Raw genomic sequence first — 22,558 nt, 5'->3', positions numbered from 1 at the left:
CTTTCTCTGTCTGAGAGTATCTTCTCTCCACATCTGATAACGATCTGCTGGCATAGGCAATGATTCTTGGTCCTCCATCATGCATCTGGACCAACACTGCTCCTAAACCAACTGGGCTGGCATCCGCTATGACTTTGGTTGATGCCGCCGGATCGTAATATCCAAGAGTTTTTGCATCTGTCAGGCTTTGCTTCAGCGCTGTGAATGCTTTCTTCTGCTCAGATCCAAAATGAAAAGGTACACCTTTCCTGGTTAGTTTCCTTAGTGGTTCTGCCACTGTAGCGAAATTAGGAATGAACTTTGCACAAAAATTGACCAATCCCAGGAAACTCCTCACCTCTGTTGCGTTCTGAGGTGCACGTGCCTCTGCAATAGCTTTCACCTTGGCCACTGCAGGGTTTAGTCCTTTCCGTGTAAGTCTGTGTCCCATGAAGTCCATTTCTGACACACCGAACTGGCACTTGTTTCCATTCACGGTAAGGCCTGCCTCCTGTAGTCTAGATAGTACACGCCTCAACCGTTTGTCATGCTCTTCCTTCGTTGGTGCATGGACTATGATGTCGTCAGAAATGTTGGTAACTCCAGGAATGCCTTGAATCACTCGATGGATTTCATACTGGTAGATCTCCGAAGCTGCATTAATTCCAAATGATAGTCTCTTGTAACAATACAATCCACTGTGAGCAACAAATGTTGTTACATCTCGGGAACCTGGATCCAGCTCTAATTGATGACAGCCCCATTTCAGATCAATTTTCGAGAATATCTTACTGGTAGTTAGTTCTTGAAGTATTTCCTCCACTGTTGGTATAGGGTGTCGTTCTCGAACTATAGCTTCATTGGCCATTCTCATGTCAACACATAGTCTTATGTCACCCTTTGGTTTGGGCACAATCACTACTGGGCTGACCCATTGTGTCAAATGTTCCACCGGTTCAATAATGTCTTGTTCGATCAATTCTTTAATTTTGGCTTCGACTTTCCCACGAAGTCCAAACGGAGTTTGGCGCATTGGTTGTGCCTTGGGTTTGACCGTTTCATCTACCGCTAGCTTCAATTGTCGACCTTTCAGCTTTCCTACTCCTTGGAAGACTGCGGGGAATTCTTGCTTCATATCCTCGTATGACTGAATTGAATTGACACAAGCTCCAATATGAAGTATTGCCAGGTCTTGCGCTGTGCTTCTACTCAGCAATGGTTCTCCCCTCTCTTCTATGACCATAAACTCTGCTTCGGTGTACTTATCTCCAGCTTCAACAGTTGCAGTAAAACATCCAATGGTCTGCAATGGCTTGGTTGCTGTGTATGGATACAGTTTCTTGGAACACTTCTTTGAGGTACAGATGATCTTTTTTCTTTTCAACTTCTCCCATAAATGTCGATCAATCACATTACTGTCACTGCCTGAGTCTACAACGACCTGCACTGTCACTCCACCAATGATCACTGGGACCTTCTCATGATGTACTTCATTCAACGTAAATTGGTAACAACTCTGTTCCTCCTGGGTATCATCATCGTCACCGTCTATCTGGCGAATGGTATCTTTCTTTCCAGGATACTTTCCTTTCCCCCAGGCTTTGCCTTTGGAAGTTGTACTCTTCCTCTTCTGGTCTGCATTGGACTTGCTTTCGCACTTCTTTGCAAAGTGGTCCTTACCTCCACACTTTCTGCAAACTTTGCCTTTGGCCGGGCAATATGGGTCTTTTCCAAAGTGACCTCGGTTTCCACATCGATAACACTCCACGTCCTGTGTCGGCGTATATCTTGGCTGATTATGGCGATGTGAGAGCCTCTTAATTTCCTGGTTTGAGTTGTCTTTCGGGGTCATGGTATGAAATTGCCCTTCAACAGCCTCTAATGCAGCAGCAATGGTTAAAGCATCGGTGAGTTCCAACTCACTCCCTCTTTCCAGTCGACGTCTTCTGAGTTTATCTGATCTGCAGTGCTGTACGACTTGATCCAATAATTGGTTGTCCAAATCAGCTGGCATGTAATTGCATCCAACAGCTAGCTGGCGTAGTCTCGTCACGTACTGAGCAATTGTCTGGCCATCTTCTTGTCTCGTTCTCCGAAACAAATGGCGTTGAAATGTAGCATTCGGTGTCACTACGTAGTGTGCATTTAATGCATCTACCGCTTTCCGGTACTCATCCTTTCTTCCAGTATTCAAAAGTGTTTTAAATGTTTCCCGAACTGCGGGACCAGCAGTGAAAAGAAGTAACGCTCTTCTCTGCGCTTTTTGTTCAACTGTACCGGTATCTAGAAATAGGCCATGACTGTCGGCATAGGATTCAAATTCTTCCAGCCATGCCTTCCACTTCACACTTACAGTACTTGCATCACCCGTTGGGTCAAAATGAGCAAATCCACTATGTGTTAAAAAGTCACCGTCTGCCCCAGCCATGAGGAAATATTCCAGCCCCCAAAAGTACTGAGACAAGAGAAAATTCTTATCACCTTGAAGTTGTCTGTAATCCTCTGTAATCTTGTTTAGTCTTTAATTTTCTTCAAGCTTCTTTCATCCTCGTCGCCAATGTCACATTTGTGGCCCGAAATGTGAAGTTAATAAAACATTAAACACAAGTTTTATCAGGTAAACTTCTCAGTGTCTTTTTATTTTCCTGTTTCCTTTGTTCTCCTGCTTGAGTTCTTATCTCTCTCATACCACGTGACTTCCGGTACATCTCATACATATTCATTATCATGACAATGTCCTCTCAAAATGGTTTCTGTGTGTAAGATTAGTCTTTCCCTGTCCTCCCACATACTTTGCTTATCTAAAATTTTAACCTAAAGATTAATAATAGCACAATTCCTTCACACCCACAAATGCAACCCATTCAGGGTGTTAAGGGCATTAGTTAGGATACCAAATGAATCCTGTTATCATTTGCCAGAGGATTCCAAGTACATTCTCTCAATTAAAGGTGCTAGGTATATAAATGTGTTGCAGTGGCTTTCCAAGGAACAGGCCAAGTGACAGAGGTTGAATGAATAAGAAAGAATCCAACAGTAAAAAGCACGTTACTGCAATGCCTCATCTGGCTGTTCAATTGTTTAATTCAAAATAAAGCAGTCTTTAATTTTATACTGGGTTTCAGGCTACTTTACAATTGCTCTTCCATAAATAGCACAAAACCACAATTATGAGATTATAGTTCCCCGTAGAATGTGAGTTCCTGAGCTGTACATATTTATCAACTTTAGAAACAGGTCTACAATAATGCAAATTATGTTTATGAAAATGCCAAATTAGGTTTGCATTGGAGTTATGAGCTCACTTCTAAAATCCAATAAGGATGGCTTTTCAATAATAAATGTCTTTAATAAGTACATTGAAAATGAGAAACAAAAATAACTCAGGCATCAAAAAAAAGTTGGGGGTGGGGGGGGGGAGAGAAAAAAACCAAAGGAGAAGGAAGAAAATTTAAAGTGAGAGATCAATGTGTTTGATCAGATCATTTCCCAATATTCTAATTGCAGGTTTGGTGGTATAGGACTGGAAGATAGTTAAAGGAGTACTTTAGCCACAGGGGTAAATGGAAAAGCTTAATCATTTTACAAGTCAGTCTGAGGCCAGTGTTTAGCAAATTATTTAGAAAAAAAAATCAAGGCACAAGATCTGAAGGGTCTCAGACCAGAAACTTCATCTCTGTTTCTCTTCCCAGAAATGCTATTTCTAGCATTGTGTTTTTTTTTAAAAAAAGATTCCAAGCATCATCAACGAAGACTTTCAATGCTTGGCAAATCATCAGGCAGCACACATCAGTAAATGGTGTTTGTACTTTCTATCAATTCTCCACAGTCTTTAATAATTTTATAATCAAAAGTCAATCAGTAGATGTTGAACAGTGTAATAAAGATTAACCAACTTTTTTGGTCTTCATTTCTACAAACAAGTATTTAATTATCCTTCAGTTCGCCTTTTAATTGATTGACTTTGATACCTTCTATCATTCGATAAAATACCTGTCAAACCATAAAATTTGATCTGTGAGCATCCACACAATTTGTAACGGTTTACTCGGGCAGATGCTTGAATCTTGAGCAAAGAATTTCTGCAGGAATTCTGCAGATCAGACAGCATCCATGGGTAGAAATGGTCAATCAACATTTCAGGTCTGAACCCTTCATCTAGTCTTGATGACTCTGGATTGTGTTTTCCCATTGGAGAGGGAAAATCTTCATGATTAGAATAGGCAGATTATGATTAATCTATTTTTTCCTTCTTCAATAAATTTAGTAGCCTCTTTCTTTTAATTTGGTTATGTATTCCACTAATATTTATAGTCATATAGTTCAACATGGCCATCTTAAATTTTGCTTATATTTCTTTTCCACCTCCTCACCACCTCCATCCCCCTTTTCATCTCTTAGTTTTCTCTTATGAAACTTAATGTACGACAACACATTTAAAACATAAAGTACCCCCGCAGTTCCCACACCCACTAATACCTTAACCCCAAAAGTACCCTCCCTCTCTGGGTTGCCCCTTATCCCATGCCGGGCAACCACATCTCCCCTTTTCATTTGGATTGCGATTTTACTCACAGCATCAATTGATTTTGCAGTGACGGTTCTTCCCTTTCCTTCCCCCCCCCCCCCCACTAACAGCCCTCACAAGAAAACACTATTTTTTTTAAACACATAACAAAGCTCTCTTTTTTTTCCACCCTTACTTCCTTCCTTCCCTTCTATTTTCACTCTTTAGTTCTTTACATATACATTGTTTTTACATCTTTATATATACTTTATCGCCACCTCTTCAACTCTTCTCCTGTCCTGCAAACGTTTTGCGAATTCTAGCGCTTCCTCTGGATCCGAGAACAGTCTGTTTTGCTCTCTGAGTATAAATATTTTAAGCGCGGCTGGATGTCTTAACATGAATTTGTACCCTTTTTCCCATAAAATAGTTTTCGCTGTATTAAACTCCTTCCTCCTCTTTAAGAATTCAAAACTTATGTCTGGATAAAAAAATATTTTTTGACCCTTGTATTCCAATGGTTTGTTAGCTTCTCTAACTTAATTCCTTGCCCGTTCCAGTATGTTTTCTCTTGTTGTATATCTCAAAAATTTTACTAAGATGGATCTTAGTTTTTGATGTGTCTGTGGTTTCAGAGCTAGAGCTCTGTGACCCCTTTCTATTTCTATTTATTTCTGTCATTCCCAGGACCTTTGGGATCCATCCTTTTATAAATTCCTTCATGTCTGTGCTTTCTTCACCCTCCTTCAGGCCCACTATTTTTATGCTGTTTCGTTACTATAATATTCCAACATATCAATTTTATGAGGTAACAACTCTTCCGTCTCTTTAATTTTTTGTCACTTTCTTCCAATTTTTCTCTTAAGTTATTTACTTCCATTTCTACAGCTGTTTCCCGCTCTTCCACATTCTCTACTCTTTTCTCTATTTTTTCATTACCAGTTCTAACCTTTGCATTTTATCTTCTGTTCTTTTCATTTTCCTTTTAATTGCGTTAAATTCTAATGATAACCATTCTTTTAATGATCTCATCTGTTCTTCAAAAAAACTTTATCTATATTCTGTCCGTCAGTTTACCTTCTATTTCTCTGCGAAGATCTTGGTCTTCTCCTTCCTCTTCTTCTGTGACTGTACCTGTGTTTGTATCTTCTTCTTCTCTTCTTTGTGTCTGTGTCTCTTCTGTTTTACCTGTGGATCTGCTTGCATCTCTTTGTCAGGCCTCTTGCTGCTGGGCCTCTTGCTGCTGGGCCTCTTGCTGCTGGGCCTCTTGCTGCTGGGCCTCTTGCTGCTGGGCCTCTTGCTGCTGGGCCTCTTGCTGCTGGGCCTCTTGCTGCTGGGCCTCTTGCTGCTGGGCCTCTTGCTGCTGGGCCTCTTGCTGCTGGGCCTCTTGCTGCTGGGCCTCTTGCTGCTGGGCCTCTTGCTGCTGGGCCTCTTGCTGCTGGGCCTCTTGCTGCTGGGCCTCTTGCTGCTGGGCCTCTTGCTGCTGGGCCTCTTGCTGCTGGGCCTCTTGCTGCTGGGCCTCTTGCTGCTGGGCCTCTTGCTGCTGGGCCTCTTGCTGCTGGGCCTCTTGCTGCTGGGCCTCTTGCTGCTGGGCCTCTTGCTGCTGGGCCTCTTGCTGCTGGGCCTCTTGCTGCTGGGCCTCTTGCTGCTGGGCCTCTTGCTGCTGGGCCTCTTGCTGCTGGGCCTCTTGCTGCTGGGCCTCTTGCTGCTGGGCCTCTTGCTGCTGGGCCTCTTGCTGCTGGGCCTCTTGCTGCTGGGCCTCTTGCTGCTGGGCCTCTTGCTGCTGGTCCTCCCCTCTAGGGCTACTCCTCTGTTGTGCCTCTTGCCGTTGATCTTCTTGCCAGTCGTTTCTCCGTCTCTCTACCACGTTGTTCCCTTCTCTGCTGCCTTTTTCATCCTCCAGTTGAGCGCCCTGGTGTCGTGCGTCCCTCAGCTGTTCGCGCTGCTGATCCCCCCTCCCACCGGTGTCCTCCTTTTCCTTTATTTCCATTGGTTGTGCACTGCGCACTTTTGTTTGGCTCCAAGAGCCATTTTTGAAGTCCACTGGCAGGTGAGTCGTGACTCCGCAGGGCAGGCACTGACCTCAGGCGTCGGGCGCTCTTCGCCATCACAGCATCCTGTTTCTTCGTGCAGGTAAGGCCTTCTTTCTTCGGCGATTTTTCTACTTCTTTTATTCCAGTTGTTTTTATTTTCTCCTTCTTGGATGCCATCCTCTTTCTCTTCTCTGTAACTTTGTCTTCTATTTCTTATAATTTATTTTTGTTGTGCTTTGTCTTTTTCTAACTTTTTTCCTGTTTTCCTGGAGAGGGCTGGTTTTCCTGACCGGCCACTACTCCATCACGTGACTCCTCTCCACCCACATTCCACCTTAAGCGATCCCTTACTAATCAGAGAACATGTTTTGTTTAGGGAATGTGAGTGGAAAGAAAAAGGATGAGAACCACTGCCGTAGAGTCAGACAAAGGAGAAAGCAAGAGACCACAGAGGAACATCAGTCTCGCCTTACTGTTGATACTTCCAGACATGCAAGGGGCAGGCAGCAGGAAACAGAACAGCAACACCAGGCCCACCTCTGTGCTCAGACTCCAGACAAACAAGGAGCAGTCAGCAACGAGTCTGTTGAGCAAGAACAAGCAAGACTCCAAGCAATGTGAACAAAAGTCACCAGCTGAATGGCAGCACCATATCAATTTTATGAGGTAACAACTCTTCCGTCTCTTTAATTTTTTGTCACTTTCTTCCAATTTTTCTCTTAAGTTATTTACTTCCATTTCTACAGCTGTTTCCCGCTCTTCCACATTCTCTACTCTTTTCCCTATTTTTTCAGCACCAACCTGTTAAATGCTGCATTCAATTACTCAATTGATATCGAGTATTCTTCCATTAATGGAGTTGTAATTGGCTCCAATATCAGAGGTGTGTTTTATATCCTGGGCAACTCCGGGTATCCTGCTTGTAATACATTAAGAATGTGATATGTATGATACACATCAATCTTTGTCTGCCTTAAGACAAGTCACTGTGAGTATTGCCCAGAGCCCCTAACAAAAGGGGAAAAAGAATCAAAAGTGGGTTCTAAGTAATAAAAATACCCTGATCCAATAATTATCACCTTTAAAAAGTGAAGAACCAATCAGAACATTTCAGATATCAGTTTTGACCTACACCGCCTTCTAATAGTGACATTCAGTTTTCACTCTACACATGGTCACAGTGACAGAATGCCATTGAAAGGAACTTCAAAAGGAATGATCAGAAACTTATATTATTTTACATCCTTTAAATGTCCTGTGGGAGGTGACAGCAACTTATTTTCTTCCTGCAGCGACTAGTCTGGTCAATGTAAACCTACACAATTGTTGGTTTGGAATTTCAGGGATTTAAATTTGTTTTTGACTCAACACATTGTAATGTTCACCAATTGCTATTAAACCAACTTGTTCTCTGAGAAAAGTAAAACCATTCTCACCTTAATATATTTCTTTCTCATTGATTATGTGAAAGTGGATATCAATAATTAGCACCACAGTATATATTTATTGAGTTCCTGCCATGAACTCTATTGAGAGTTTTTTTTTAATCCTTCCCAAATGTTAAATAGATAATTAAAAATATGTTGCAGGGGGCCTGTTTTTCCAAAGAAAAACAGCACTCATAATATCTGTAGAGCTGTTGATAGGATCCACAAGACATCCATTAAGCTTCAAATCTCCAAATTTGCAGTTGGTCCTTATTTAGTCGTTCACTCTATAATCAGATTAGCATTTACTTGAGCCACAGTAAATAAAAGATAGCATTACAAGAAGCAAAAAATTAACTTTGAGGCAATTCCAGATGCAAAGACAAGAAACTGCTTGGTGTTTTTTTTTGGTGCGGGCAGGGGTGGGAGCAAGAGTGGGGATGGGGGGGTAGAATTTTTTGTCAAAGTAATCCCATTTTTCCTGGTATTGCCTCCATGAATGCCAGTTGGCTCTTCAAAACCCCACAGAAACTTTTTTATATTTAAATTAAAATTTAAAACAAAAATAAGCTTAACTGTTTTCAGCTGGAATCTCCTACCCTAATTCAATTTCTGAAAATCAAAAACCGTTGACAGAATTAAAAATAGAAGCTGCTGGAAACACTCCGTCAGGCAGTGCTTGTGAAAGGAGAAATAGTTAATATTTCATTTCCGAGAGCCTTCATCAGAACTTGGAAAGAGAAAACGAGGTAAGGGACGATTGGTATAATAAAGATAATAATTTTGATGCAGAGGGGCCAAATGAGCTTGTGGCAGGGAGCGTCTTATTTTGTTCTTGCTGCTAAAACATGGTGGAACATTCTCAGCAGGCCATACCATCTCAGAGTGAATAAATATTGAGCCAAAATCAAAAATGTATCATCAACAGAAATGGCCAGTTCTGAGAAAAAGAACAATTAACCCAAAATTACAGAGTTCCATATGGAATTCAGAAAACTGGAACTTGCCAATTAGAAAATGATCTCAATCCAGGCATGCTTCATTTGTTCACTCCGTTTCTCCCCCCATTTTTCAGCTACAGATTCTTCCAAATACTCCAGGTTTTACAGGGGTCTACTTTTTCAATTCATTATAGACATCGGGTGCATAAAGTGCGCAGTACACAACCAATGGAAATAAAGGAAAAAGAGGACACCGGTGGGAGGGGGGAGGGCTCTTTTAGAAGAGCCCTAGCTTGTCCCTCCTGCTCATGGCAAAAATTAAGGAGATGGAATGACAATAGAAGTCCTAAAATCTGGACTGCTCGGGGATTTAAAGAGAATAAAGAGGTGAACAGGTATATTTTGATAGTATATTAACATTTTCATATAAAATACAAAGTCAAAAAAATATTAATTTGTTCATTTCTACCACTTCTGCGCATACACACAAAAGCCCATTAAAAAGTTTGAGAAGTTCAGTTTCTCGGGTGGTCCAAATTTTTGGACTTTTACTGCATCTTTCTAAATTGAATTTGATAAAGCATAAAAGTCCAACCATTTGAAAAATACATCAAACATTAAAGCGTGGTCAAAAGAGATCAGCATAGGACTTTAAAACCAACTAAAGCTTCTGCAAAACAATACAAACTGGGATAGTAACAGATTTTAGAAAAAAGATCCGAACTGTTTCAGTCACAGCTCGAGTTTTCAGCTCTTTGGTAAGATGCGATTGTTGGCTCAAGGTTGCTCTGTAAGATCAGGTACCAAAAATCTTCATGTTTACAAGCCAAACGCAAATCAAATAAATCTTAAGAGGTAAAACAGTCTGAGAAACAACAGGAAAATATATTCCCTTATTGTATTTGTGTCTGTATTCCCCTTGATCTCTTCATTAATGATTGTCAAGCATTCTCCCCATTCTGTGTGAATCATATTTTAATTGTCATGTAATAATACAGAAATTATAATATTATGCAAACTTTTTTTCTGCCTGTAAACAAAGTTTTTTGGTGCTTTAAATAACTTGCATTACAAGCAATCTAAAATACCATTCTGTTCTAAGGATTACATGGAAATTTATAGCACAAAATAAAAGGATCTCTAACTATTAGTCGAACCCACCGCTTTATCTTCACACACACCATCTCCAACATTACTTCATTCTCTCTGATCGACTCATCACATTCCCAAGTTTATTATCCCACTGTAGGAGCTTTTTGTTTTGTGCCCAGACACAATGCAATACAATTTCAACGGTCTTACCAGACGCTTGCTATAAAGTAGTGCAGTACTGCTTCCACTGGAAATGGCCCACTTTGCGAAATTCATCACATGTTCCACTTGCCTGGCGAGACTGGTAACATCCTGCTGCTGCTGCAGTAACTTTATCTGCCTTTCTTTCGTTACATTCTGCATAAAAATGAACAATGAAGAGAAGTCAAAAATGAGCAATGGGTTAGAAAACCCAACAAGATTGTTTCATATATTCACTTATACCTCCAATTGCTGTAACAGATTCTTGCCCTTCTTGTTTATCTCATTAATGAGGGTGAAGATGGCAACTTTAATGTCATGTTCAACTTTCTTGTTGGTGTCGTTGACTTCATTTAACCTAAGGGAACGAAAAATGTAAATAGTTTACCCAAAGGCAACTTGTACAAAGGATCTTACGTTTTCTTTTTCCTTTGACGAGCACGGGCTTCACAATTGACAAGTTGAGCTTAGAGAGGCCATTTCCAAGTTTCATCAATTCTTCGGAGAAAAGAATAATTTGAAGTTGAGGTACATTTACCAATTTTAGGAATGTTTGAGTAGCCATTTCCCAATGGATAATGATCACATTAAATAGGATACAAACTGGATCCTGAAAGAAACATTAACTGATTATCTGTGAAATAATCATATCTGTGGGATATTTTCTTCCCTTGCTTCAGTTATGTCTAAAAAATTCAATGCAAAGTGAAATGTTGAAAATCATTTCACTTGCATTTGTTCTAACCTTTTCTCCATAGCACATGAATTCCACCTTGCTGCAAGATCTCTTAATTTTCCATGTTGAAATATTCCTTCAAAAATTATTTCAGTGGACCAACATCTCAAGAATGAACATTCCACATACGATTTGTGCTCTACAAAGATTTTTCCTACTCTAGTTTCTTTTGAGGAAAATTGTACAAGGGACAGAATAAATCAATTATACCTTCACCACACAGGTCCATTTTGAACACACATACCATACAACTGATGCTTTAATTCCAAAATTCAAACTTACTCTTGATCAATTAACAAATGAGCATCCACAATGGAAAGTTCCAAAATTTATAACCCTCAAAAAAAAATTCTTTTCATTTCAGTCATATATTCCTGAACTAATTTCATTTGAAACAGCTGCTTATCGTTTACTCCATTCCCAAAATCTGATTCCTTTCCTTCCTATAAATTCCAGTAGACACAGATCAATCTTAGTTACTGCTATCTAAAACATCTTCTTTCTGAAATCAATTCAATGAAACTATGCAGAATTTTGATCAACAAAGTATGCATATTATTCCAAACAATATCTTCCCAAAAATTTGTGCACAGTCTTTGCAAGACTGCTTCACAATTGCACTCAAACCTATTGCAAATTAAAAAGCTACATTACTTGCTTTCCTAAATACCTATTATGTTGTCACGCATTAACACACCAAGATCCCTCTGCGGACCTCTCCCAAACTTTTTCACTCTTAAGAAGAAGTTGTTTTTCTTTCCACTTAACCTTATTTTCCAACATGACTTGGTTAACTTTGCACCAACTTCCCTAACCTACTTTCTTTTGAAGACAAGCCCTCTTCAGAAGACTAACTATATGCAATTAGCATGTGACACGTCTCATCCACATTAATTGCAAATAGCCCCATTACTCATCCCAAGGTATCCGGCCAAACACTTATTACTTTCCATTTTGTCCTTTAAGCAAATGTTCTCTCCATGGTAACCTGATCCCCACAGCCCCTACCCACCAATCCCTTAAATGTTTATAAAACATTTTGTATTCAAACAGCAGAGAACACATAGCAGAGGCAAGGTTAGAATTTTGACCTTGGGACACAAGAGCAGAGCTGTACTAGCTCCATTGAATACATTGGTGTAAAATGTAACCTGGGCAAAGATTCACCAAAGGCAGGACAGCAATTTAGTCATCCACAGAATTGTCTAAAGTGATAAGTATCAAAGAGCCCCTGATCTGCAGGGTTAGGGTTAGGGTTGGGGGGAGCAGTTTCATTGGGGTTAACCTATCCTGTCTACAGGCCTAGAATGCAAACAGTTCATCTAGTCAATGAAAGGTTGGGAGCAGTTAAGCGTGTGAAAACCAAGGGAAAAAGTGTGGGAGTTGTCAGACAAAATCTCCCTAACAGTTAAGGCCGAGGATGTCCTCCATTCCCAGAGAGCAAATAAAAAAGCTAATATTAAAGATAGATGATTGAAACAGACTAAGTTTCAAAACAGTCCATGAGTGGTAGGTGATTACATGTGAGTGTTTCAGATGACAATGTCAAGCATTAGCCATGTTGATTTGGGAAAAAAAAGGGAACAGAGATGAATTGGCAGAATACAATGGTGCCAGAACATGAAAACCAGACCCAAATGCCACTGGCAGATTTTGTACAAAATTCTAAAAGGTATCCTTGTATTTGAGTGTTAAAAGATACAACCACGATAATGGTTCATTCTGTAGAGATGAAAAGTTATTTGAGAAGTATCAAGTTCATGAAGACCTGAAATAAAAATGGTAATATTTCAATGGGGTATAACCTTGACTGCAGTATCCAAAGTATTTAATAAGCTGAAGATACCTGTTCTGCACTTGACTAGCTGCGTACTGCACATAATTCTTCTTTTCTTGAAGCTTGGCCATTAAGGTTTCAATAATAATTTTTTGGTTTTGAAATGCTTCTTCTAAAAATTGGTACCTGGAGAAAAAAAAAAGGAAAAATTTACTACCAAAAATTATTCTCTGGGAAGACAGTAAAGCATTCTCTAGAAATCTATTTTTAAGGAATAAGTATATTAAACTTTAATTATGTTCTTTGTTAAATAACAGGATGATCTCTGATTGAAAATAATAATTTTAAACATTGTTTCTAAGGCCCTGACAGTGTGGGCAAGTTTTAATTTTCATGATATTGGTTATGTAATCAATGTTTTCATTTTTATAACATCATCCATCATTTGTTGTCACTTTTCAAATGGTACATTTACAATTGGCAAAACAACTGTTGGTTTATTAAAGCCTTTGTTTACCTGAGAAAACTTCCAGATTCACAATTATTCCATAAAATAATCCATAGAAAAGGAAAGTTAAAGTCTTGTCTAACAGACAAGCCAGTTTTTTTTTAGTTTAAATGTCACTAATAGCAAGATATAGCTGAACTATCTACTCTGAAAGATATCCAAACTAATTTGGAGAAATCCCTTAATATCGTGAGTAAATTTAATCTAAAGCCAACCAACAGAAGCATACTGATTGTAAAAGAAAGTCTGTGCATTGCTCAGAGTACATGGCCACTGATGAAAGGTGGCATCTTAAGAGCTCCAGTTTAAGCTTTTTTTAATCCAAAAAAAACTAGTTTCTCTTAAAGACAACTAATAATGAGAAAATGCTGTTACATTGTGAAATTATTCTCTTCCCCATGCCCAAATGATAGCTATTCAGGCACACATTCACCAACTGAGAGAAACTACGAAGAGATGGGGGAAGGGTGGTTTGATCAATTACACACATTTGCATCATCTTCAAAAGTCCTTAGTTTCTTACTGCTGGTTTTCAAGGGGCTTTCCTCAATTCATAATCCATCAGCGGGAAAACACGAATTGAGTATTGCATGTTTACCCATGTACTAAACAAAATGCTTGGAAGAATTCTTGCATTAAAACTCTGGTATTTCCATTCACTAACAAATGTAGTATCAAGATTTTTGCACGCTTCAAAGCTTGAGCTCCAGATTTGAGAAAAGCATACGAATGAAATATTTCTTGGTTTTAAAAAAATCTTTCCTGTTTTCTTTGTTCTTTTACAATTCCTAAAAGAATTTTAAAAGTAGCACTGACAGTTGAACTAATGAAGAAGTGTTGTAAACCAAAGAAAAGCTCTTTGCGTTTATACACTTTGAAATAAAATGACTTAATACTTGCTCTATTACATTATTGGCTTGATATATTTCTGTTAATGGAATAACCAACATTTCATGCTATGAAACTGGACCATGTGGACCCATTTCTTTTTTTTATTTTGGCCAAAGTGACATGAAGTTTTCTCAAATTTCCATTCCACAAAATATGCAACAGACTTGGTGAAAATTAAATAATTGATTGTTTGGAAAAATTCACAGAGCAGGCAAAATCTTTGAGGAGACACAGGATCAAAGCATTTTGCTGATGACCTTTCAATCCTGATGAAAGGCAACATTTCAGTTTTTTGTTCCTGTATTTAGAACTGGAATGGGACATCCGTATTGCATGCTTTACAATCTAATAAGATCTCTTTAACTCAGCAACACTTTCCTACTTTAATCCATTAATCCTTGATTGGATCCATCCCCATCTTTAATATGTCCAATGATTAGGCCTCAAGACAAAAATTTCAAAGATTCAAAGTTTTGGGCAAGTTTTTCTATGCTGTTCTAAATGGCTATCTCTGGTTCTGAATTCCCAAGCCAGGGGAAACAACCTGCATTACCCATTAATCCCCTAAAGAAATTTGGATGTTTCAGTAAGGTCAGATTTATTGTCAAAGTGCATATATAACATCATATTCAACACCGAGATACATTTTCCGCTGGCCAAGCAGAATTATCAGCCTGTTACTATATGCTGTAATTATTATTAGGTTATTGGTAGTGCAAAAAACTGTACACAATGAACACATGCAAACAAATAAACAAATGTAAACAAATGACTGTAATAGAGAGGAAAAAACGAATAAAGTTCAAAAGTAAGAGTCCTTAAATGAGTCCCTAATTGAATTTATTGTTGAGGAGTCTCATGGTGGAGGGAAAGCAGCTGTCCTGGAACCTGGTGGTAAGAGTCTTGTGGCACCAATACCTCTTTACCTCTTTCCTGATGGTAGCAGCAAGAACAGAGCGTGTGCTGGGTGATGAGGATCCTTGATGATTGCTGCTGGTCTCCGACGGCAGCGTTCCCTGTAGATGTACTCAATAGTGGGGCGGGGGGGGGGGGGGGGGGGTGGGGAGTGCCTGTGATGTCCTGGGCTGTGTGCACCACCTTTTGCAGAGCTTTACGATCAGCGGTACTGGTGTTCCCATACCAGACCATGATGCACCCAGTCAGTACACTTTCTACCACACATCTGTAGAAATTTACCAGGGTTTTATGTCATACCAAATCTCTGCAAACTCTTGAGGAAGTAGAAGCACTGATGTGCTTACTTCACGATGCTATTTGTGTTGGCTCCAGGAAATGTCCTCTGCGATAGAGACTCCCAAGAACTTAAATTTGCTAACCATCTCCACTTCTGATCCCCCAAAGATCACAGGATCGTATACATCTGGTTTTCCCTTCCTTAAGTCAACAATCAGCTCCTTGGTTTTGGTGACAATGAGTGCGAGGATGTTGTTGTGCACCTTTTGGCCTAGTTTTCAATTACTCATCGCCCCTTTTATACAACTCACTATCATGACATCTTCAGCAAATTTGTCGATGGTGGTGCTGTCGTACTGAGCCACTCAGTCATAGGTGTAAAGCAATTAGAGCAAGAGGCTAAGAATGCAGCCCTATGGTACTGATGGAGATTGTGGAGGTGATGTTCTAACCAATCCTCACTGACTGTGGTCTGCAGGTGAGGAAATCAAGCATCCAATTACACAGTGTGTTGAGTCCCACTTCTTCTGAAGAGCACAATGCCAAGTTCACTTAATCTCTTACCACACAACAAATTATCTACCCTCATCAATAAATCTTTATTGTATTCCCTCTAATCACAAGTGCATTCTAAAAATGCAGAGAGAAGATCTTTATCCTCCAGATTGATCTCACCAGTGCTCTTAGAGATTGGAGCAAAGACTAACCTTTTATTCCAATCCTCCTGCAGTAAGACCGTAAGATAAAGGAGCAGCAATAGGCCATTCAGCCCATTGAGTCTGCCCTAACATTCAATCATGAGCTGATCCATTTTTCCCATTCAGCCCCACTGTCTGGCTTTCTGTCCAGGCTAATCAAGCACCTATCAAACTTTCTCTTCGATACACCCAATGACTTGGCCTCCACAATCATCTGTGGCAACGAATTCCACAGATTTACCATCCTTTGGTTAAAGAAATTCCTTGGTGTCTCATCCAAAGTGGATGCCATTCAATTCTGAAGATGGGCCCTCTTGTCCAAGACTCTCCCACTATGGGAAACATTCTTTCTACATTTACTTTGTTCATTCCAAATGTTTCAATGAAGCCCCACCCCATTCTCCCAAATTCCAACGAGTACAGGTGAAGAGCTGTCAAATACTCTTGATAATATCCCTTTCAATCCCAGAGTCATCCTTGTGAACTTCCTCTGAACCCTCTCCAACTTCAGCACATTATTTCTTAAATGAGGGCCCAAAACTACTCACAATCCTCCATGAGATCTCACCAGTGCCTTATAAAGCCTCAACATCACATCCTTACTCTTGTATTCTATTATTCTTGAAATAAATACAAGCATTACATTTGCAGTCTTCACCACTAACGCAGCCTGCAATTTTACCTTCAGACTATCCTGCATGAGATCTGGGCGTTTTCAATATTTTCTGAATTTTTTTTTACTGTTGTGTACAACCATATACTTTCCAACATTGTATTTTATTTTCAATTCTCTGCCCATTGTCCTAATCCTTCTGCAGTTTCCCCATTTCCTCAACACTATCTGCTCCTCCACCTACATTTGTATCATCTGCAAACTTGGCCACAAAGTCATTCCATAATCTAAATCATTAATAAACAACAGAGGAGTCCCAACACCAGTCCCTGTGGAACACTGCTAGCAACCAGCAGCCCACCAGAATGCATTTCGACTCTCCTCTTCCTGGCAATCAGCTAATGCTCTAACCATGCCAATATGTTTCCTGTTATACCATGTGCTCTTCTCTTGTTAAGTAGACTCATGTGAGGTCCCTTGTCAAAGGCCTTCTGAAAATCCACACACACAACGTCCACTGCTTTTCTTTTACCTAGCCTGCTTTTCATCTCCTCAAATAATTCTAATGGGTTTGTCAAGCAAAGTTGTTCCTTAAGGAAACCATGCTGGCTTTTATCCTATCTTTCCATATGCCTCCAAGTACATCCTTGAAAATCGACTCCAACATAATTTCCTTTTTGCTGTCTCCCTTTGCTTCTTGAATAGTGGAGTGATATTTGTGATTTTCTAAGTGAAACATGATAGGCTGCAGATGCTGTGATTGTGGTAAACAGACTAAATGCACGAGGAACTCGGCCAGCCTTTTCATCATCTAAAGATAAAATGTCAACGCTTTGGCCCTGAGCCCTTCTTCAAGCAAAATTCTGAAAAGGCAGAAGCAGGATATATCAGAAAATCTCAGAATTCAAACAACTGGGGAAGGAATCCAGACCAACAAAAGGTGTTAGTTAAATATTAGAGACTACATGTATGAAAGGAGAAAGGCAAAGGAGAGATGAAAGGAGAAGGGGGGAAGCTACCCCTTTAACCTGGAGAAAGTGGGATGAGCTAAAGGAGAAATTATTGAGGGTGAGGACAAGTTGGGCCAGCCAGAGGAGAGTGGTGGTGGAGGGGGATGGGTTGGTTCTATAGTCCAGAAAGAAAGAAGGGGTTTTGAAGCCTTCAGTATGGGGAATGGAAGTGTATATGGATTGAATACCCATAGTGAATATGACACAATCGAGTTCAGGGAACTGTAAGTTGCTGAAGTGATGGAGAGCAAGTGAAATGTCCTGGATGTAGGTGGGTAGGGAGAGGACTGGACCAGGGGGACAAAAACAAAGTCATGGTACGCAGAGACTAATTCTGTGGGACAGAAGCACGCGGACACGATGGGTCTGATGGGACAATTGGGTTTGTGGATCTTGGGTAGGAGGTAGAAACAGGCAGTTCAGGGTTAGGGAAACAATAAGGTTGGAGGCCGTGACAGGGAGGTGACCAGAAGTGATGAGTTCAGAAATGGTGTGTGATATAGTGCTTAGATCAGGGGGGTCAAATTCAAATTCACAGAGGGCCAAAATTAAAAACTTGGACTAAGTTGTGTGCCAAACTAAATATTTATTGAAACTTTTCAACAACATCTGCATATTTTCTCTTCTTTCAACATATTTAATGTTAAACTTTTTCTTATTAAAATAAATGTTTAAAGAAGCATGAACAAATGAGAAATAAAATATAAAATAAAGTTTGCTGTAAAATCAGGCTTCTTTTCATCTCCTCCACCTTCTGGAGCTTTTGCTTCTCGTTCAGATCCTTATACCTGTCCTGGTGTTTCGCTTCATAGGGTCGTCGTATGTTATATTCTTTAACTACAGACGCGCTGGCTCCACACACAAGACAAACAGGTTTGTCTTCTAAAATGATGAACATATAGTCTGCCTCCCACCTGTCTTGAAAGGTCCTGTTTTCTGTCTTTCGTTTGGCCATTTTTCGTAAGGGGTTTATTACACGTGAGTTCGGCGACAGGTCGCAGATGCTGATGAAAGTAAACGGAGGAGGTGGGGGCAATTAGCGGGCTGACGCCAACGCATTTGCAAAGCATTCTGGGATTTGTAGTATTAGCTGTGCATGCGCTATACTGGCGCGGCGGCCAACGGGTCAGCTCTATACAAATTTGATATGATCTTGCGGGCCAAATATAATTATATCGCGGGCCAAATTTGGCCCACCGGCCTGAGTTTGACATGTGTGGCTTAAATGAATTTTAGAGGGGTCCTGTTGGAGGGGTAAGTAGGTGGTGTCTGAGAGTTGTCGTCTGGCTTTGGCCAGATAGAGGTCAGTGGGTCAGACCCCAACAACACCACCCTTGTCTGCAGGTCTGATGGTGAGGTTCGGATTGGTGCCGAGAGAGTGGAGGGCCAGGCGTACCAAGGGAATGAAATTGGAATGAGTGAGGGGAGTAGTGAAGTCGACATGGTTGACGTCATGGCAGCAGTTGAAAATATAAAGGTCTAAGCAGGTAGAAGACAGGAAAAAGGTATCCAAGAGGAGAAAGATGTTTTAAAGCAGGAGAAGGGTTCTGTAATGGGGGTTGGAGAATCGTGGTTGCGAAAGTAAGCATGGAGACGGAGCAGACGGAAAAAAAGAATTCAACACCATGCCATAAGTGGAACTCATTAAAGGGGGGGGAAAGGGGGATGAAGCTGAGGCCTCCACTGAGGACTGAGCATTCAGTCTTTGAGAGGGGAACATCGGAGAGGATGGTGAAGACCAAGCAGGGCTTAGGTTCAATAGGATATAGGGTGTTGGGGAGGGGAGAAAGATGGGGTGGATCAGGAAGTGGAGGATAGGAAGGGTCCAAGGGAGGATGAGGAGGGTTGGGAAAGTCAGAGGGTAGAGAGAGAGGGAGGCCTGTGTGCTCCCAGAGCCAGGGTGGAGGTTCGCAATGGAGACTCGGTCCTGTAGATCACGGGGGCCAAAGTGGAAACCCAAGTCTGAAGCTCAGTTCTGTAGGTCGCCGACTTCAGGGTGAAAGTTCATTCAGAGGTTCAATCCCATTGGTCGCCGGGGCCGAAATGGAGAACTGCACGTGAAGCCTGGTTCTGTGGGCTGGGTGAAAGCTTATATCAGAGGCTTGATCCTGTGAGTCGCCCGAGGCCAAGGTGGAGACCATTGTCAGGAGCTCCATCCTTTAGGTCACCAGGGCTAAGGTCGAGACCTGCATCAGGAGCTCAGTCCTGTAACCCACCTGTGCCAAAGTGGAGACCAATGTGGAGTCCCCAAGGCAACAGTCTCCAGGGACGCAAGCTTCCAATCTTTGATAGATGCCAAGTGTGCATAGAATCGGCGGTTGAATGAGTGGATTTGACGGAGGACGAAGTGTAGGAGAGGTCATTGGTAGATTGTGGCAATTGAGGTACGGAGCTGTGGTAAAAAGAGCGAAGGTCCACTGGTACCTGCACATTGAGCTGATGCTGAAAAGACCAGCAGAGTTTCTCCAGAATTTCAGTGTGTTGGTGATTTTCTAATCCTCCGAGACTGTGCCAGAATCTATCAATTCCTTAAAGATCATTACCAATGCCTCCACAATCTCGACTGCGACTTATTTCAGAATCCAAGAATGCAATCCATCTGGTCCAGGAGACTTATCCACCCTTACTTAGACCATTCAGTTTCCTGAGCACCTCCCTTGAAATCGTAACTGCACCCACTTTTTTTCTCTGATACCCTTGGACATCTAGCAAACTGCTAAGACTGATACAAAATACTCATTTTGTCCCTCTGCCCTCTCCTTGTCTCCATTATTATTTCTCCACCATCATTTTCTAGTGGTCCTCTCTCATGCCACTGTAATTCCTTTTATTCCACTGAAATTCCAACACTTCTGATTTTAGTTTCTCCTTGTTAAATTTCAAATTGAACTTAATCATATTGTGATCACTGCCCTCTAATGGCTCCTTTACACCAAGCTCTCAAATCACTGGTGGATTACATAACGCCCAACCCAGTACAGCTGATACCCCCAATAGCCATTCCAGAAATTCTCCTCCTTCAAATCCAGTCCCAACCTGGTTTTCCAAATCTACTTGCATGTTAAAATCCCCCATGACTCCCATACTATTGCCCTCTGACAAGCCCTTTCTATTTGCTATTGTAATGGTTGTCTACATCCCGGTACTGTTTCGAGGTCTACATATAGCTGTCAACACTGTTCCTTTTACCCTTGCCATTTCTTAAAATCAATGCACAATGATTCTCTTTCTTCAAATCCGATGTTACCTGTTTCTCATGATTTAATGTTATTCTTGCCAACTGAGCCACACCACCCCTTCTGCTATCCTTTCAATGCACTGCATATCCTTGGACAAACAACTCCCAATGATATCCATCCTTTAGCCAAAACTTCATGATGGCCACAACATCATACTTGCCAATCTGTAGCTGTACTACAAGCTCATCTACTTGATTTCTTCTTTGTGTGCATTTCAACACAAAATCTTTAGGCCTTTATTTGTTACTTTTATCCCTATGGCTGTAATTTTACTGTATCTGCCTGTCCTTCCATACAAACTCCCTACCAGCTATCCTTAGTTGTGTGCCAAACGTGCCTCCATTGCCTCTTCACTTTGGTTCCCACCCCCATGCAAATCTAGATTAACCCCCCCACCAGCAGGAGCAAACCTCCCTGCTGGGATATTAGATGCCCTCCAGTTCAGGTGCAATCCATCCCACTTTAACAGGTTACCCTTTCCCCAGAAAAGATTTGAATGATCCAAGAACTTGGAACCCTTCCCCCTGCACCATCACTTCACCCTTCATTTGTCTGCACTATCTTTCTAACCTGACCTTCCCTAGCTTGTGGCACTGGGAGTAATCCAGAAATTACCACCTTGGATATCCTACTCTTCAGCCTCTTTCCTAACTCCCTCAACTTGCTTTGCAGGACCTCTATGCCACTCCTGCCACGTCATTGGGGGAGTTGATCAAGCACCAATTAATTGGAATGGAGGACCACCAAGTTCCAGAACAAAGGATGAGGATACCAAGGTAAAAGAACCTTGGGTGACAAGAATTTAGCCAAGAAGAAAGAGGAAGTTCAGGAAAGGACCCTGGTAGAGTATGTGGCTTTCAGGAAAGAGTTCCAGCAAGGGATTGAGGCGGCAAAAAGGGTCCTTGAGATGTTCTTGGCAAGCAAAGAAAATACCATGGCATTTTAAAATTGCATTCAAACAAAAGAATGACTGGGGAATGGATTGGATTACCAAGGACAAAGGAGAAACTATGCTTGAAATCAGAGCGAGAGAGTTAGATTTACTGAGGATAGGGACAGCAACATGGAGCAATAATGTGGAGAATGCTCATGTATTAGGGCATTTTGAGATTAAGAAAATGGTGAAGACTCTTGAGGAGTATTAAAGGAGGGAGACAATTTCCTAGGCCTGATGGTACCTCTCCCTGGTTATTGAAAGAGGCAAGAGATTGCTGTGGCTTTGAGAAAAATCATGAGGTCCCAGGGGTTGGAGAGTGTACCTTTGTTCAATAAGGGAATTAGTGATAATCCAGAAGATTATAGGACTATAAGGCTCATGTAAGGCAAACTATTGGATTTATGCAAACATGGAAAGCCATAGTCATATTAGGACCAGTCAAAACAGCTTTGCGATAGACAGACAACATCTTTACCAGTTTAATCATGTTTTTGAGCCAATAAAGATGGTTGATGAGGGTGGGCCAGTGGAATGTTGCATACCTGAACTTTAGTTAAGGCATTAGCAAACACACCTCATGGTAGGCTGAATCAGAAGGTGCAGATGCATGGGATTCACAGGGAATTACTGATATGATTCTGGAATAGGCTGACAAATGAAGACAGAGGATAGTGGTGGACGACTTATTCAGGTTGAAGGCCAATGACCTGTGGAGTGCTGCAGAAATCAGAGTTGGAACCCCTGGTATTTGTCACACAAATCAATAACTTGGATA

The 22,558-nt window shown here is 40.9% G+C and overlaps 1 protein-coding gene across 3 annotated transcripts in view; it reads right to left on the bottom strand.

The window, feature by feature from the left end:
• Positions 1-22,558, bottom strand: part of trim33 (tripartite motif containing 33) — a 175,391-nt gene that overhangs the window by 50,645 nt on the left and 102,188 nt on the right. For all 3 annotated transcript variants that reach the window (XM_069941504.1, XM_069941505.1, XM_069941506.1), the window contains exons 5-7: positions 12,763-12,879; positions 10,424-10,538; positions 10,190-10,336 (exon numbers count right to left, since the gene is read on the bottom strand). In XM_069941504.1, coding sequence (XP_069797605.1) covers positions 10,190-10,336; positions 10,424-10,538; positions 12,763-12,879 — 379 coding nt within the window. The remainder of the gene's footprint in view (positions 1-10,189; positions 10,337-10,423; positions 10,539-12,762; positions 12,880-22,558) is intronic.

This window comes from Narcine bancroftii, chromosome 5 (genome assembly GCF_036971445.1).
Source record: "Narcine bancroftii isolate sNarBan1 chromosome 5, sNarBan1.hap1, whole genome shotgun sequence".
Lineage (NCBI taxonomy): Eukaryota > Metazoa > Chordata > Chondrichthyes > Torpediniformes > Narcinidae > Narcine > Narcine bancroftii.
This window is presented reverse-complemented; position numbering and strand designations above follow the sequence as displayed.